The following is a 17,292-nucleotide window of genomic DNA, read 5'->3' as shown; positions in this document are numbered from 1 at the left end:
TTCTAGTTTTAAGATTTACTGTCTTGAAACAAGTTCCTTTAGCTTACTGAAATGTTGCCCTTTAGCTGATTCTGTCTTATTTTAAGCGTAATGAGATAATTTTGACTAGAAATAAAACAAATACTCTTGGTAAGATTTTGAGTTGGGAGAAAAAGGGGGCGTTTGCGCAATGTTTGGGGATATGTGTTGTACTTTTATTCCAAATAACACAGCTCCCGACGGCTCTGTGACCCGAGCTCTGGAAGGCCTAAAGACGTTGTCCACCACAATGCATGAGCATTCGGGAGGGGATAACCCGCTGGAAGCATGGATGACCTCTGTCTTTGGGCAATCGAAAGGTTTCATTATCTCAATTATGATTTCTTTGTCTGTATTTACTGCAATATTAGCGACATCTGGGTGTTGCTGTGTGCCTTGTGTCAGAGCTTTGCTCGTAAGACTCATCAATCGTGCTGTGGGAGAATCTGATACAAAGGCCGACATCATGATGCCACTTTTGGGAAATGGGGAGTCACAGTATGAAAACATTATGGTGAGAGATTTAGTTTAGTTTTATCTGCCGTAGGGCAGATAAAAAGGGGGACCTGAAGATATGTTTAGCCTATTTTAGAGTTTAGAAATGTGTTAGATAGGATGTAGAATTATTGTAGAGACACTGACACTGCCCTGGATGTAATAAAGGCCTGAGTGTGTCATAAACTTAGGAGTAGATTTCTAGGAGACCCTCCCCCAGTTTGAACTGTGAAATTGAGACAAAGAGAGGTTAATGTTGAGTGGAAATTCCCCAGGGGATACCTGGGTGGGGGTTTCAGTGTTTGCAGTTTGTTAACTCTGTTTTGTATGTGGTCTAAAGGAATTTGGTGTAGCTTGGGTGAGGGGATTACTTTTATGACTGGCAGGAAGTCACGTACACAGAGACACACACAGTGCTTTAGCTGTTACGACACACCCACACCCACATACACACGGGTACGCGCACACACAGGCACTCACGTGCTCGTGCATACACACAGACACAGAGTTTGCAGCACACCATGGGGGTTTTATGATGGGGTCACTTCTATAAAGCTGGCTGTAACTAACAAAGAGGTGGAAGATCTGCAGAGGGACACCGGCCTTGCACATCTCCCCTTCTAGAAGATGCATGCTTAAATGAAGATAAATGAAGATGAATAAAGGTTTTGTGAAATGACTACTGAGTTCCGGTGCCGTCTCTGGATACCCGAGGAATCAAAAGAACCAGGGTGAAAATGATTTCGTAACAATATACAGCGTACTTGCAGTACCGTCATTGTAGGCTGTGAAAAATAAAAATACTACTTAAAAGTGTAGTACGTTTTGGTAACATGTTCGTACCACAGATGTTGAAACAGAAGACAGTGAAAGCAAAAGAAGGCATTTCTCACCCACATCCAGTTAGCTTACTCCACTTGTACTATAGTGTGCTGGAGAAGGTCTGTGTACATACTCTCCCACAATCTGTGGACTGTTGCTGGATATTTAATTCCAGGCAGTCAAATCCAAATGCTTTGATTCTTTTCTTTCCTTCGATCAACTGTCTTAAAAATGGATTTTGCTGTAAATACACAACTGAATTTAACTTTACTGTTTCAGCAGTACTTGAAGTCACCATTCAAAGTCAACTGCTAGCTAATGAGCGAGTGCCTGTTCTCGTTCAGCTAGACAAAGTGCCTGTGCTGTGACGATGCGTGAATGATGTTGTATTGTCCAATCAGCTCAGATTGAACCTTTGCCACTAGTCACTGAAAAACCTTTGGTCTGTCCATACACTCTGATTTGGCCAGCATCCATACACAGAAGGATAATATTATTTACAACAATTTCATGCATAATTCAATGACATTTTAGCACAAAATGGATTCTGACAGACATGAGCAAACTTTACTTATTTGTAATGTTGTACTTTTGTAATTAATTGATGGATTTTTTTCCTCGCAATATTTTCACAGGGCAAGTACCTTGGTGCTTTATTGATGAGCCGCCACTGACATAAATACAGTCCATCGATCTATGTGACAAGAACTACTAATAATTGACTTTATTTTTCTTGAGGGTCAGTTAATATTTTTTAATTTCAAATCAATTAAAATTTGAATTTATATAAATGCTGACCTGATTGGAAAAACTGTCAAAGTAAGAGTCTGCCATCTAAAAAAATGAAAAATTGTCTCACATGACTGTCTTGTGCTAACTTTTATGTAGCCTGGCTAAATTAACCAGCCCAGAACACAGATTATCTTTGGGGTTCTTTTAATCTGAATGATAAAGTAAGTGCTCAGAAGAAAATAAAAAAAGGTTGTAAAAATAAAGAAATAAAATTGTTACAGACAGTTCTTATCCAGTAACAGCTTTGTGCACTGGTAACCTACTGCTACTGCAGGTTATTTCCCCAACTTTATCAGCGTCTGGAACTCAGGGATGTCTAGCGTCAATTTGTGACTGACATAAACCCATACAGAAATACAACAAACTTAGCAGTGCAAAAATAACTGTAGTGGCTTCTCCTGCTAAGACACAGAGCCAAGATTAAACAGTTAACAAGGTACATTTTCTCTCTTACCCACAGAGATATTATAATACGAGTGTGAACTCAAATACATACAGTGCATTAATCCAGCAGAAAACGGAATACAGATCCCTCTGAGATGAACGGTGAAGTTGGTTGCAGCAACTCCTGGTGTCTTAACTGTTCCACACTTTGCATTTAAAACAGACCACGCAGCGAAAAACGGCATTGCACACCGACATAACACCAATGCAAGCTAGCACTTCTGTGAATGTCTCCGATCCCCATCATCCCTTGCGCTCCAAGAGGTACCCCAAAAGAAACAGCGCCCTCCAGTGGTATGTCCCATAATATTGATCTTCCACCTGGCTACATTTATTCCAAAAAGGAATAAAAAAGTAAAACAACAAAAAGTGAAACAAAAACAGGTCTCCTTAAAAACAGAGCTCCTAAGGTGAAGCCAGGGATTAATGAGTCAGTTGGCTCAATTCTCTGTGGAAAACAAAACCAGCAGAGAACAATATTAAAATGCATCCCATGGGTGCGTAATATCTCTGTCTGCATAATAGTGGATTGCACAACAGACCAATGTTTCTAATGTGAAAAACATTACATGGCCTCCTCTCTGAGGCATAGGATTTTTCTGCCAATTGAAAAAAATAAATAATTAAATACAAAGAAAGGAAAATGATCAATTAAAATTTATTAAATAAAAATCATATTAAATATGGATTAAAAAAAATTCAGGTACGAAATTTTCCACAAAACAATATCAACACATTCTGACAAAAAGCTAAAATAAAAGAAGAGAGAAAAAGTCCACTCTCTCACCAAACCTGGGTTTCCAGGTATGAAAGTCCAGATCGTCCAGAGAGATGCTGGCACTGCTGGATACAGCCAGAACAGCAGCAACAACAAGCAGCAACTTCATCTTGACTGAACACAAACAGATAAATTAGAAGATCTTTTCTGACTTAAAAGAAAACAAAGCAAAGATGTTTTTCATGTCAGCTTTAAAATGCTTCATGTCATGATGTTGGATGTTTCTTTCCCATTACCACAGTAGGCGCTTTATATCCAAGTTTCTTTAAGTTTGTTGTATTTACACCTGTGTGTGTAGAATTATCTGTGTTTCAACTACTTACCTGTCTCAGTGGCTGTGAGTGATGCAGGTCTGTGTCAGAGAGACACAGTTCTTATACGGCTGACTACAGTTATGATTGCTTCATTCCAGTTTGGTGACGATCAGCAGCTCAAACAAAGTGAAAGAATGACAGAAAGGGAAAAAGGTGGAGCTTTATATTTTTACATGAGTCCACTGTTTTAAGAAAATAGTTTATTTAACTTCTGCAAAAACAGTTAATTTAAGGAGTGTCAGGAGTAATTTTGAGGACAATGAATCAATTTGCCGTTTTTTGTAGGATTTGATCATTTTGTGCAGAGCTTTTAGAGATTTCACTGAATACTTGGCTTTTTAAGCCGCCCAGAGTTGTTCACTAGAGTTGAGGTCAGGTGGAGAAACACTGATGACAATTAGCATTGCTTGGTCTTCTTTGGTCTCAAGTCATTTTTTGGAGTGTGAGTATCAATACTGACTGCAAACTTTAAATGTGACATTGCACTGTGTAAGCTCCAGTTTTATACAGAGAGAACTTTTTTTTATCCCAATTCAAAGACCATATAGTTGAGGAGGAGCCCATTACATACGTAGTAACTGGTTATAAATATGTGTTCACTGTGAAAACATTCTTTTCTAATATGTCTGGGAAACAGGGGCACAGCACACAACTCTGGGCCCTATGAACAAGGAGTTTCTGTAGGTTCCCTCTCTTTCTTTATCCATATGTCTCTACAACATTTTCTAGTGGTCATTAGTGGAGTCAATAATGAACTGTTTGTATACCACTATTAATAAACATCTATGATACCTTCATTACTACATTACTGCAAAGTAATAAATATTTAAATACAATTTTTGTTTTATTTTGTTTTACTTTGGCCTAAAATTAATTTTTAGATAAAAGAGCACTTGGAGTTTAAATAAAGTAATCAAAAGCCTGTATAATAATTAGAAATATCGAATGATGTAACATAAAAGCTTTTTTCTGTTAATCTTCCTTTAGTGTTATCAAAAACTTAAGTCTAATGGTCTTGTAGATATTCTGGGTGAGTTATTAATAGATGAAAATATCTGAGTGACTTTCTTTTTTTCTTTTTTCTTGTGAAGAACTAATGTCATTCTACTATTTTAAATTTTTATTTCATTAGTGAGAAAAACACCAGAAATGCCCGCTTCCTCAAAATGCCAGATGTTTCTGGTGTGTTTCATTTTTTGTGTATTTTTTTCTTGGTGTGTTTCTGGTTTAAGCAAGTCATTATGAAGAAGCCGGTGTTTTTCTGGTATATTTCTACTAATGCAATAGAATTTTAAAATACTTATGGGTTTGAAAGGCTGTGGGATAATTCTGTCTCCTGTTGGTCTACTTACAAGCACCATTTTGTTAATGCCACTAGTTCCACGCTTGTATTTTTAAGTAAAATGGCCTTTCAACCCTTGTTTATCCTTCTGAGATGTGGTTTAGAAAGGAACGTTAAAAACAGAAAAACATTTGTTCAAAGACAGGAGTAACCAGAGAGAAAGACATTACTTTTCCCAAAGATTTTTGCTTGTCTGAGGTTTGCAACTCAATGGAAAGATGCAGCCACTAGAGGATGATCTGACTGTTGGGGTTTGCTCTCTAAACATGTAGGACCTTCACTGTATAGTAAAATTACCCTTATTTCGAATTTCTATGAGTTGTGCCGAATTTCTATGAAGCTGCATTTAGATGACAGATTTGATGTGTGTCTCAAAAGCTTATAAATATTGCTTGCCTCAAATCTTCAGCTGAACCTTTGTGACAAAGTGTATCCTTGTGATAAAGGAGCACATGGCATCAGAATTAAACAACTATATTTGAACAGGATCAGCTGGTTTCCAACAACAAGCAGAACAAAAGTGAAAATGTCATTGGAAGATCAAAACATTAAGCTTTGCTCAAATAAGCAGAGGTTTTTAAATTATCTCTCAGGAGAGGAAATAAGCGTTAAATGTCATTTTCTAACAAAAAGTGTGAGATTAGCAGTATTAACAGAACGGTGCCTGTAACTAGACCAACAGGAGACAGAAGAATCCCACAGCCTTTCAAACCCATATGTATTTTTAAATCTTATTTCATCATCCACAAACACACCAGCTTTTTCAAAATGCCTTGCTTAAACTAGAAACAGGCCAGAAAACCCCCCAGAAACACACCAGAAACACCAGTTTCCCCTAAAACATCTTTCTTAAGCCACTCTGTGTTTCTTTAAGCAATGTTTTCATGCATTACTAACTCAACAAGTATAACCACAAGACTGTTAAACTGCCTTGTATGACATTTCTAACTTTAGTGTTTGATAACATCAAAGAACATTGCGAGAAAATGGCTTTTAAGTCCCACCATTGCACAGATAATTAACCTATTTTAGTTTACTAATAATAATAATAATAATAATAATAATAATAATAATACATTTTATTTAAAAATAGCGCCTTTCAGAGCACCCAAGGACACTGTACAACAAATACACAATATACATATAGTTATTTATCCTGTATAAACAAGCACTTGGTTACAGTGGGAAGGAAAAACTCTCTTTTAACAGGAGGAAACCTCCAGCAGAGCTATGCTCTGGGAAGGGTAGCAATATGGCTAGCTTCTTTCCTCACTGGCTTCCTCACCAGCTTTTCAAAGGAGCCATCGGCCATGACCAGTTGGGAGTAAGGGAGGATGACAGAACAAAAGACACACTGAGGAAGAGAGCCAGAGATTAATAATAACTAATGATTCATTGCAGAGTGGTGTATAAACACGTAGTGAGTGAAAGAGATGAGTAAAGAAATGCTCAGTTCATCATGGGAAGCCTAGGTATAACTATTGGATAGTTCAGAGTCATCTGATCCAGCCCTCACTATAAGCTTTCTCAAAAACAAAAGTTTTAAGACTAATCTTAAAAGTAGAGAGGGTGTGTCTCCCAAATCCACACTGGGAGCTGGAAGAGGGGCTGGAAGGCTCGCAAGAGCTTGGACCAGACCGACCAGATTTAAATATTCAGCAGCAAGTCATGGATCATGGGAGAGCATATACGCCGATGTTCTCCAGGATGCTTTATGACAAGCATAGTTGGCTAACTGGATATCTGGTGAGAAATGGCTTCTTTTACTTTCCATGTCTGCTGTTTCAAGTTTAACTTGAAAAGAAGGTTTAAGAAATAAAAAGAAAACAGCAACCTTTTTTTAACCACTAGTTGCCACTGCTGTGAGGTCTTTGAAACAAGCTGTGATCTGATTATTCAAGACCATGTGTGTGAGGAACACAATTTTGTATTTGATTCTGGATTTAACAGGGAATAGAGACATCATAATTATGCACATTTGTTGCACAGGATCAGTTGTGTATAAAGCACAATTAACAGACCAAAAGTGAACATGTCATTGCAAGATCAATACATCAAGCTGAAACAAAGTGTGAAAAGTGTCTTTTACTGAAAAAAGCATCCAATCAGAATGGGTGCTTGTAAGTAAAACAACATGAGAGAGAATCTTCCCACAACCTTTCAAACCCATTTTGTTGCATAATTGTGGTTGCATTATGCAAGTCTCTGTGTGGTTACAGTGGCTTGCAACAGTACAAGAGGCATCAAGTTACAAAATAGGCTGGTGGCTGAAATTAAATAAAATTAATAACTCCACCATGTCTCCAAAGTGAATTTTTTAATGACTCCTATAGACCGCATATTACATATTTCACTGGATGAATATACTTGGATTCATTATTTGTACTAATTTAAACTGAGCTAAACTAGTTTCATTTGATAATGAAACTATGAATAATCCAAAATTTGACAGTTTTGTAGGTCAAAAACTCTGAAATGTGGACTCTGTGTGAAACACTGGCAGCTTCTATGGCCTTCAGCTTGAAAACCTTGGACAAATGAGAAAACTGGAAAACTTTTTGAAAGCAGTGTCTCCTCTTGGTTTGTCAGTGTTTATCATTTGTCAAATGTGAGTAGACAGAAAAAGAAGGGGGAAAATAATAGGTGATTTGGCTGACAAATGTGAACATCATAACATAGTAATGGAGCCTAAGACTGGTTGAGTCTCATGTCTGTTGTGTTAACAAGCCAAAATGGATTTTAAAGAAATGTCTGAGTGGTGCAGATTTCAAATTGTATTATGTTCAATATATTTGACCAACTTTCAACTTTTAAGCATACTAATTCATATTGTCATAATCAAACATAGCTTGACAAAGCTGGGATCTCATCATCCAACTTCAACTCATGGCTCAAGTCATACTCAAACAGGACAATGTTGCCAAACACATCAGAACTCAAGAAAGTTACTGGAGAACAATGAAGACCAAGGACTCTTGACTGTCTTCATGTTTCTCCGCCTGACCTCTACTCCAGTGAAAAATTGTGGGAGGTTGGAAAAGCCAAGCATTCAGTGAAATTTCTAAAGGCTCTGTACATCTTTGTGAATTCATACCACAAAGTGTAAATGTAGTGATTTTGCCAAAACAGTTTTAAGCTCGAAAGAATGATTCAATGATATTTAAATTTACTAGTTTTTAATGAATAAAATGTTTCAAAACAGTGGTGTCATGTGATCCTCTTCTTAATGCATAACTCCACCTCCAGAAACATATTTGACATTCTTTCTGTTTGTTCTGAGCAGCTGACATAGCTGTAGTGAACTACATAAGAACTCCTCCGACGTGGTCATATTTCAGTCTTCAGGACAGACCCAGACACTGAGACAGGTAAGTAGCTACAGCACAGATAACATATAGACAACTGTATACACATATAGACACTTTTCAGTATCGTACCTGTGAAAAGAAAATGCAGCAAAAGATTTAGGGGAAAAGATGAATGAAATAACTAAAAGCAAGAGGACATAGACTGCATACTGTGGCAATGGGAAAGTGAAATTCAACATCATGACAGAAAGCATTTTAAAGCTGATGTTAAAAACATCAAAAACAAGCTGTTTAGTTTCATGCAAGTCAAAAAAGATATTTTCTCTTTGTGTTCAGTCAAGATGAAGTTGCTGCTTCTTGTTGCTGCTGTTCTGGCTGTATCCAGCTGTGCCAGCATCTCCCTGGAAGACATGGAGTTTCACGCCTGGAAGCTCAAGTTTAGTGAGACAATAGACTCTTCCTCTCTTCTTTTTAACAGCCAGATGTTGTTGATTATGTTTAGTAGGAAATCTGTTACCTACTACCTACTGCTATCAGTAGGTAACTATCTGTTACCTGCTGATTTTTAATAGTTAATGATCACATGTCTTTATTCATATTTATTAATAATTTATGATTATTTTTAATTAACAAATGTCCATGGATCATTTTAATTTGTTCTTCTGTTGATGATTTCCTTTTTCTACTGGCAGAAAAATCCTACGACTCTCCATCAGAGGAGACTCACAGGAAGCAAGTCTGGCTCAACAACCGTAAATTTGTGCTAATTCACAACGCCTTGGCGGACCAAGGTTTGAAGTCCTTCCACCTTGGAATGACCTACTTTGCAGACATGGTATGTGCAGAAAAAAAGATGTCAATCAGGTTTTATTATCACCATATGAAATATAATTAATATGTTCAGTTACAATTGCAAAAAAGGCATTTGGAATAAAACAAACAAACAAAAGAATCAAACAAAATAAAGAAACCCATATGTTCCTTAACAGGAAAATCAAGAGTACAAAAAGCAGATTTCCCAGGGCTGCCTTGGCTCCTTCAATGCCTCTCTGCCTCGCCGTGGCTCTACCTTCAATCGGCTGCCTAAAGGTACTAAATTGCCCAAAACTGTGGACTGGAGGAAACAGGGATATGTCACTAAAGTCAAGCATCAGAAAGAGTGTGGCTCCTGCTGGGCTTTCAGTGCAGTAAGTGCATATAAATTATTGTGTTTTTGTAACGTGGAAAATTTTGTTCAACCTTTGGTTTAAAATGGACTCATCCTTGTTGCAGACTGGTGCACTGGAGGGTCAGCACTTCAGGAAGACAGGAAAGCTGGTGTCTCTGAGTGAGCAGCAGTTAGTCGACTGCTCTCGCAGCTTTGGCAACCATGGCTGCAATGGAGGCTTGATGAACCCGGCCTTTCAGTACATCAGATACAATGGAGGTCTTGACACTGAGGATTCATACCATTATAAGGCCAAGGTAAATAGACAGCAATATTTCAAAAACATGTCAGAACACATTTCTTGTTAACAATACTTGGATTTACAGTATCACGTGTTTATCACTAGACCTTCCTATCTCTTCCTAGATATCAAAGTTGGAGCTGCAGCTCAGCTTATTTAGAAAGTGTTATTAATCACAAAAGTGTATGAAGTGGTGTATAGTATTGCGAAAATATGTAATAGCTCCAAGTCCTGTATAGCCCACATTGAAAGTTACTTTCTTAACAACATAGTACTTTGTAAATATTCTGCAGTAAAAAAAAAAACTTGCAATGAATTATGATATATTTTCTCTCAATAAGGATGGACTATGCCATTACAACCCCAATTCTGTTGGTGCCATATGCAATGGTTATGTTGATGTGAGTCCGGATGAAGCTGCCCTGAAGCAGGCAGTGGCCACCATTGGACCGATATCTATAGCCGTGGATGCTTCTCATGAGTCCTTCCAACTCTACCAATCAGGTGCAGACATTGACACTCTGTGTGAAAACTGCCAACAAAATATCTTCTAAAAGAAAAAGAAATAGAAAGTGTTTCTTTTTGTACTTCTCAGTCTGACTGACATGTATTTCTAGGGGTGTATGATGAGCACAGGTGCAACAAAAAACACGTGACCCATGCTATGCTGGTTGTGGGTTATGGTACTGAAGGTGGACATGACTACTGGCTGATCAAGAACAGGTAAATACCCGCATATGATGGTCATTTTTTCATTCGTGTGCTTTAACATTTATTGAGTGGTGATAGACAACTGCACAAATGCATCTTTTATGGCTTCACAATCAGATCATTATGTCTCTACATGCTATTGAACTTGTACCTGCCAAATGTTGCTAATGTGTTTCTTTCTGTAGCTGGGGTCTTCAATGGGGAGACAAGGGATACATTAAGATGACCAGGAACAAAGGCAACCAGTGTGGGATTGCTACTGCAGCAAGCTACCCTCTGGTCTGAAGAGATGGAAACTCATCTACATCTTTTTTCTTCTGCTTTGACCAAAATGTGTTTAAAGTGCCATTGAAACATAATAAATTTCTGAGCATTTAAAAATATGTGTGCATTTTTTTCGGTAATTCATAGAATAATTTTATAAATACTGAATACATTTCCTTATGTGTTTTAACTCTCTTGGTAGTGCATAGCTCAATAACCATGCAGTGGTTTTAGTATTAGAAAGTATTATCCAGACAGAGATATTCTGCACCTGTGTGATCCATTTCTGTCCACTTTTCTGCAAATTTTCTCCCAGAGAATAAATCTGAATCACTGATTAGACTTCTTTTTTCATACACATTTTTTGTTCCATTAAGAAATGTCTAAAATATTAAATACTATCCTAAGGTCAATCAGAAAGCAGCTTACAAGACAACAGTGCACAACATCTGAAAAATCAGTACACAGTTGGGGCTTCTGCGCTTCTCCATTCATCCTCCAGATGCCAGGACCATGATTTGTGAAATGCAAAATTTACTTTAATCTGAAAAGAGGACTTTGGACCATTGGGTAATAGTCAATTATTTTCCTCCAAAGTTCATGTAAGATATTTCTGTCTCTGGTTCTGAAGTGGTTTGAAATTAAGAATGTGACAGTTGTACCCCCTTCCTGATGTTATCTGCATGTGGTGGCTCTTGATGCTGTCACACCAGCCTCAGTCCACTTCTTGCTAACAATCTGGTCATCCCTGTTCCTTGCACGCTTTTCCTGCCATATTTTTTCCCTTCAACTCAACTTTCCATTAATATGCTTTGATACAGCACTCTGTGTGTATTGTGTGTACAGTGTCTTTTTGTGTCTGTCTCCACATTGGGTGAATGCCGAGTATTTGTCTATGTATGCATGTTTGTGTTGGTGTGTGCCTATATGCCTGTGTCTATATGTCAGGTCAGGTCGTAGATTCCACCTCTCTGGGAACATCTGAGGACCTCCAAGGTATGGAGGACTATCTTCCCCCACCACACTCCCTACCAGTGGCTGATGCCCTCAGATGTCGGTGTGTCGGCTGGGCGCTCAGGTATGCACCAGCTCACTCCCAGTGGCTGCTTGGAGGGGTGGGGGGCCCTTGGGCCTCTGGCTTGGTCCACTCTGGCACAGCTGGCTGCCGGCAGAGCCCGCGAGAAGGTCACTGCAGCCCCCTCTGGCTTCTGCTCCGTGGCTGCTGGGTGACCCCTTGTCTGGGGCTCTCCTCAGCTCTTCCCAGGAGGGTGGCACGGTTGCCCCTCCAATAGTCCTCCTTGGGCTATTGCACTCTGGGGCCTCTGGATGTCTGGGGCTCGGATTCCTCCATGCCTGCTTCATTGCCTGGGGGATGGGGCTAATGCTACCCACACCCTCTAGCAGATCGTTACATGGAGAAACCTTTTGAATACAAGTGCGCTCATCCACACAGGTGTGCACACAGGTGGACACACGGGTGTTCACAGACACAAACTACACTTTTTTTGGCTGCTGCCTCAAAGCTCGGTGCCGATCTTGCGTGCTGCACAATAACATTCAATATTTAGTATCTACTGTTATTTACTGTTATCTAGATTATTGCGATGGTGTTGTGCTTGTTATGTTGCTCTCTTTTTTGCTTGTTTTCTCTTCTGTTGTTTTTTTTCTACTCTCAACAGGTGATGTAGGTGATTTTTTAAGTGCCTTTTCTCACTCTCCCTCTTCCCCTCTGTTTTTCTTCCCTCTCTTTCTCTTTTCTCCCTCTCTTTCTTTCTTTCTTACTTTCTCCCTTTCCATGTAAGAATACATAAATGTAATCTTGAATAACAAACCAGTTAATCCCATCCCATCACCAGAGAAAAGTATACAAATGACTGATTTCAAAGAGCTTCTTTCAGTATGTGCTTGTTTTCATTGCAGTACCACCCAAGAGCAAGTAGATCACAGGCATCTAATATTGATTTTGCCCTTGTTCCTTGCACCAGAGATTTCTCCAGATTCTCTGAATCTTTTGATGATATTATGCACTTTAGATGCTGAGATTCTGCCTAATTGTGCAATTTTCCTCAATTTTGTATATTGTTCACCTTCTTCCCATCTTTACCTAAAAAAAACTCTGCCTCTCTGAGATGCTCTTTTTTAAAAAAAATTATCCAATCATGTTATGCTTTTCACATTGTAAAATGCATGGTAAACCAAAGTGAGGTGGAATAATTTTGTGTTTTCCTGGACAGTTCAGTGCACTAATGGTATGTACATATGCTATGCCATACATGTCAAACATGGTGTACGTGCAGAGAGGAGTGTCTAGGCAAGGCCATAAGATGGTGACAGAAGTTAAGGGTTCTTCTGGGAAGAAACTATTTCTCAGACTCGCTGTCAGAGGTTGTAATTGGGGAAAGTAGAACTGACAACCCAGGACTTCAGTGGCAGGAGGGGCCCTGGCAAGACTCGAATGAAAAGTTTGTTTTGGTGTCTGTGTGTGTGTTTTATTTGTTTCCGAGTAACCTGAAATTGCCTGAATGAATCAGTTGGGTGACTAAAATTTCCAGAAGAATACCATAGGCTCTTCGATGCCACTTTTACCACTTATGAAACAAAATGGTTTAGTCCAACCTCAGCAGGACTGCTCTTTACAGCACAGCTAATTTATTCAGTCAGGGTGACTGTTGATGTGAAGTCAGAGTCATGTGTTTTCACAAAAGAAAGACAGAAAGAAAGAAAGGTTAGTGAGGGAACCAAATGAAGAAAAGTGGTGTGGCTATCAGCAGTGTCAAAACCAATGTAAGCAAATGTGACAGTATATCAAAAGTTAATGCCATGAAAAGCGATGCCCTTAGCCAAATTTTATCTCCAAATCATGCAACACAAGCTGAGCTCAAATAGTGGCAAGAAAAAGTTATTCCAGTTTCAAGCTTAGCAACAATGTTTTTGTACTTTTAAAGTACTTTTTCTTGTTCAAATGATCTGTTTCAACTCTGGTCTTTTTCCTACTGGGCATGTAATCATACACAAACCAGTGGATTTCATCCACCATAATAAAGTACTTCAATGAAGGAATTGAAAAGGTAAAATTTGTCTGCTTTTAAATTTAAACCCGGACATGACAGCAAGTTTATCTCCAATGGTTTCCATCTTTGTTGTCATAATTGCATTTTATATGAAAGGTTTTGTTTTACTAGCATTTTACATCAAGTTTCACAACAGTAAATATTTTTTTAAATTTCATGTTAGTATGTTCATGAATTTCACAAATGAATCATTGATAGTCTTTTTTTTAAAATATTTCAAAACCAGAAATAAATAAATACAGTCCACCAATCTATGTGAAAAGGACTCGTAATAATTTATCTTTGACATTCTACAGACTGTTAATGTTTATTAATTTTAAATTAATAAAAATATTGGATACTCATAAATGTTGACCAAATTAAAACTATAAATGCCTGTCTGCAGAAAATCTGCAGAAAACAAGATAGAAATGCATCTCAACAGGTGCTGAATATCTGTCTGTTTAACAGTGGATTGATTAAAAGACCAGTTTCTAATGCTAAAACCACCTCATGGTTATTAAACCAACAGTGAAAACACACAAGGAAATATGTTATAGTCTGTATAAAGTTATTCCATTCGTTATTAACCTTGTAAAAGAGACGCTTAACACCATGAACAAGATGGTACTGTCTTATATAATGTGGTGAATTTAATTATTTTTTTAAATAAAAACACAGTGATTAAACTGTGGAATGCACACATATTTTAAATGTGCAGAAGTTTATTATGTTAAAATGGCATTTTAAACACATTTTGGTCAAAGCAGAAGAAAAAAGATGCAGATGAGTTTGCTTTCACCTCTTCAGACCAGAGTGTAGCTTGCTGCAGTAGCAATCCCACACTGGTTGTCTTTGTTCCTGGTCATCTTAATGTATCCCTTGTCTCCCCAATGAAGACTTCAACTACAGAAAGAAACACATTAACAACATTTAGCAGCTAAGAATGAGTTTTGTTCACACTAATAGTTTAATAGAGATATAATGTTCTGACTATGAAGCCATAAATACAGTGTCTTTATGTAGCTTCATATCACCACTCAATAAATGTTAAAAGAAGTTAAATGTTAAAAGCACATGAATTAATATGACCATCACATGTGGATGTTTTCTTTTCCAGCCAGTAATCATGTCCATTCTCAGTGCCATAACCCACAGCCAGCACAGCATGGTTCAAGTGTATGTTGCTGCACCTGTGTTCATCATACACTCCTGGAAAAACAACAGACCAAGTATAAAAACCCTAATAAAACACATTTCTCTTTCTATTTGAAGTTATTTTTGTAGGCATTTTCAACAAAGTATTTCAATGTCTGCACCTGATTCATAGAGCTGAAGCGACTTATGAGAAACATCAATGGCCACAGATATTGGTCCAATAGTAGCCACGGCTTCCTTGAGGGCTTCTTCAAATGGACTTACATTAACATAACCATTGCATTTGGCACCAATAGAATTAGACCTGTAACGGCATTGTCCATCCTAATTGAGAGAAAATGTCACTTTACTGTACTGACATATTATGAAGGGATAATCACAATTATATTACCTGACTTTCAAATTATGATTTACATCAACAAGAAATCAGGTGTGATATGTTTTTGACATATTACTTTAGCCTCATAATGGTAGGACTTCTCAGTGTCAACTCCTCCATTGTCTCTGATGTACTGAAAGGCCCAGTTCATCAAGTCTCCATTGCAGCCATGGTTGCGAAATTTACAAGAGCAGTCGACCAACTGCTGCTCACTTAGAGGCACCAACTTTCCTGTCTTCTTGAAGTGCTGACCCTCCAGTGCACCAGTCTGCAAGGAGGAGTCAATTTTAAACCAACAGTTGAACAAAATTTTCCATGTTACAAAAATACAGTTATATGTACTTACTGCACTGAAGGCACAGCAGGAGCCACACTGCTGCTGATCCTTAACTTTAGTAACGTATCCCTTATCCCTCCAGTCAACAGTTTTGGGCAGGACTGTACCTTTAGGCAGCCGATTGAAGGTAGAGCCACGTCGAGGCAGAGAATCATTGAAGGAGCCAAGGCAGCCCTGGGAAATCAGCTTTTTGTACTCTTGATTTTCCTGAAGTGGAATAAAATAAATGTTTTAAGTTTTTGATGTTGTTTTTGACAATGTTGTTTTAGCAATTTCAAATAAACATACTGATAACAATTGAAATGGTTAAGAGGAACACCTGAATGATCTTTTTCCGCACATACCATATCAGCAAACTGGGTCATCCCAAGGCAGTAGGACTTCAAACCCTGGTCTGCCAAAGCATTGTGAATTAGCACAAGTTTGCGGTTGTTGAGCCAGATCTGCTTCCTTTGAGCCTTCTCTGATGGAGAGGCATAGGATTTTTCTGCCAGTTGAAAGGGAAATCATCAAAAGAAGGACAGATTAAAATGAACCATGGACATTTGTTAAATAAAAATATCAATAAATATGAATAAAGACATTTCAAGTAAGAGATTTTCCACAACACATAATCATCAACATTTGAGAAAATGTGAAAATAATAGAGGAAAGAAAGAGTCTACCATCTAACCAATTTTGAGTTTCCAGGCATGAAACTCCAGATCTTCCAGAGAGATGCTGGCACAGCTGGATACAGCCAGAACAGCAGCAACAACAAGCAGCAATTTCATCTTGACTGAATACAAAAAGAAAAGATCTTTTTTGACTTGCAGGAGATCGATTCTGATATTTTTCACATCAGCTTTAAAATGCTTCTGTCTTTGGATGTCACTTTCCCACAACCACAGTCGCTGCTCTCCATCCCAGTTTCTTTGAGTTCGTTGCATTTACACCTGTCTCTGTGTTGGGTTGTCTGTAGCTACTTACCTGTCTCAGTATCTGCGTCTGTCACAAAGACTCAGGTATAACACATGATACCTATCTGTGATATATGTCTATGTCAGAGAAGAGTTCTGATATAGCTGACTGTAGTTATGATTGCTTCACTCCGGTCTGGTGACTATCAGTAGTTTATTAACAACGAGAAAATGTCAGAAATGGAAAAAGGTGGAGTTATATGTTAGGAGGAGATTTGAATGACACCACTTTTAATGAAACATTTTATGCAGTGTCAGCAAAAACAGTGAATTTAAGTATCATGAGTCATTTGTTCAGAGGTGAAATATTTTTGAGGACAATGAATGAATCTGCAGTTTTATTTGTAGGATTTGATCATGTGTCACAGAGCTTTTAGAGATTTCACTGAATGCTTGGCTTTTTACACATCTAGCAGTTGTTTACTGAAGTTGAGGTCAAGTAGTTGCTGATTTGGGGAAGCACTGAATGGAGAAACACTTGAATATGAGTTGAATATGAGTTGAGCCATGTGATGATAATGTGGACACTTTGCACTTATGTGGCTTTCAAAGCTAATTTCTATCATGTTTGCAATGTGGTTAGTCCCCTGTTGCTGTTGGACTGCTTTTTACAGACTTCAGATTTGCCATTATACAGTACTGTGTGAGCCTATGTTTACTTTGAAAATATAAT

The 17,292-nt window shown here is 38.1% G+C and overlaps 2 protein-coding genes and 1 long non-coding RNA gene across 4 annotated transcripts; 1 reads left to right on the top strand and 2 right to left on the bottom strand.

Annotated features, from left to right (window-relative positions):
• Positions 1 to 2,209: 2,209 nt before the first annotated feature.
• LOC120434760 lies at positions 2,210 to 3,776 on the bottom strand. Of its 2 annotated transcripts, none has more exons than XR_005609335.1 (3): positions 3,673 to 3,776; positions 3,359 to 3,463; positions 2,210 to 3,019 (listed from the first exon to the last, which is right to left on the bottom strand). It is a non-coding gene; the product is annotated as an uncharacterized LOC120434760 (long non-coding RNA). The 2 variants fall into 2 exon arrangements; XR_005609336.1 differs by having other exon boundaries at positions 3,364 to 3,463.
• Positions 3,777 to 8,288: 4,512 nt separating this feature from the next.
• LOC116334818 (procathepsin L-like) lies at positions 8,289 to 10,855 on the top strand. Its single transcript, XM_031758361.2, has 8 exons — positions 8,289 to 8,373; positions 8,650 to 8,754; positions 9,006 to 9,148; positions 9,303 to 9,500; positions 9,586 to 9,777; positions 10,103 to 10,265; positions 10,379 to 10,484; positions 10,658 to 10,855. Exons 2-8 carry the CDS (start codon positions 8,655 to 8,657, stop codon positions 10,755 to 10,757), a joined length of 1,002 nt encoding a protein of 333 aa, XP_031614221.2. The 5' UTR covers positions 8,289 to 8,373; positions 8,650 to 8,654; the 3' UTR covers positions 10,758 to 10,855.
• Positions 10,856 to 14,688: 3,833 nt separating this feature from the next.
• LOC116334761 (procathepsin L-like) lies at positions 14,689 to 16,433 on the bottom strand. The gene is made up of 7 exons (XM_031758288.1): positions 16,334 to 16,433; positions 16,005 to 16,147; positions 15,670 to 15,867; positions 15,400 to 15,591; positions 15,106 to 15,268; positions 14,896 to 14,998; positions 14,689 to 14,695 (listed from the first exon to the last, which is right to left on the bottom strand). Exons 1-7 carry the CDS (start codon positions 16,431 to 16,433, stop codon positions 14,689 to 14,691), a joined length of 906 nt encoding a protein of 301 aa, XP_031614148.1.
• Between the last annotated feature and the right edge of the window lie 859 nt (positions 16,434 to 17,292).

The sequence above is a fragment of the Oreochromis aureus genome, linkage group 19 (assembly GCF_013358895.1).
Source record: "Oreochromis aureus strain Israel breed Guangdong linkage group 19, ZZ_aureus, whole genome shotgun sequence".
Lineage (NCBI taxonomy): Eukaryota > Metazoa > Chordata > Actinopteri > Cichliformes > Cichlidae > Oreochromis > Oreochromis aureus.
Note: the sequence above shows the minus strand (reverse complement) of the source record. Positions and strands in the feature narration are given on the sequence as shown.

What these genes read in the sequence shown, in the direction of transcription:
- LOC116334818 (XM_031758361.2), top strand. Translation starts at nt 8,655, where the DNA reads ATGAAGTTGCTGCTTCTTGTTGCTGCTGTTCTGGCTGTATCCAGCTGT. An exon ending in TGACCTACTTTGCAGACATG is followed by an intron (nt 9,149 to 9,302) that starts GTATGTGCAGAA and finishes GTTCCTTAACAG; the next exon opens with GAAAATCAAGAGTACAAAAA. An exon ending in CCTGCTGGGCTTTCAGTGCA is followed by an intron (nt 9,501 to 9,585) that starts GTAAGTGCATAT and finishes TCCTTGTTGCAG; the next exon opens with ACTGGTGCACTGGAGGGTCA.
- LOC116334761 (XM_031758288.1), bottom strand. Translation starts at nt 16,433, where the DNA reads ATGAAATTGCTGCTTGTTGTTGCTGCTGTTCTGGCTGTATCCAGCTGT. An exon ending in TGCCTGGAAACTCAAAATTG is followed by an intron (nt 16,148 to 16,333) that starts GTTAGATGGTAG and finishes TTCAACTGGCAG; the next exon opens with AAAAATCCTATGCCTCTCCA. An exon ending in GCTTCAGCTCTATGAATCAG is followed by an intron (nt 14,999 to 15,105) that starts GTGCAGACATTG and finishes TTGTTTTTCCAG; the next exon opens with GAGTGTATGATGAACACAGG.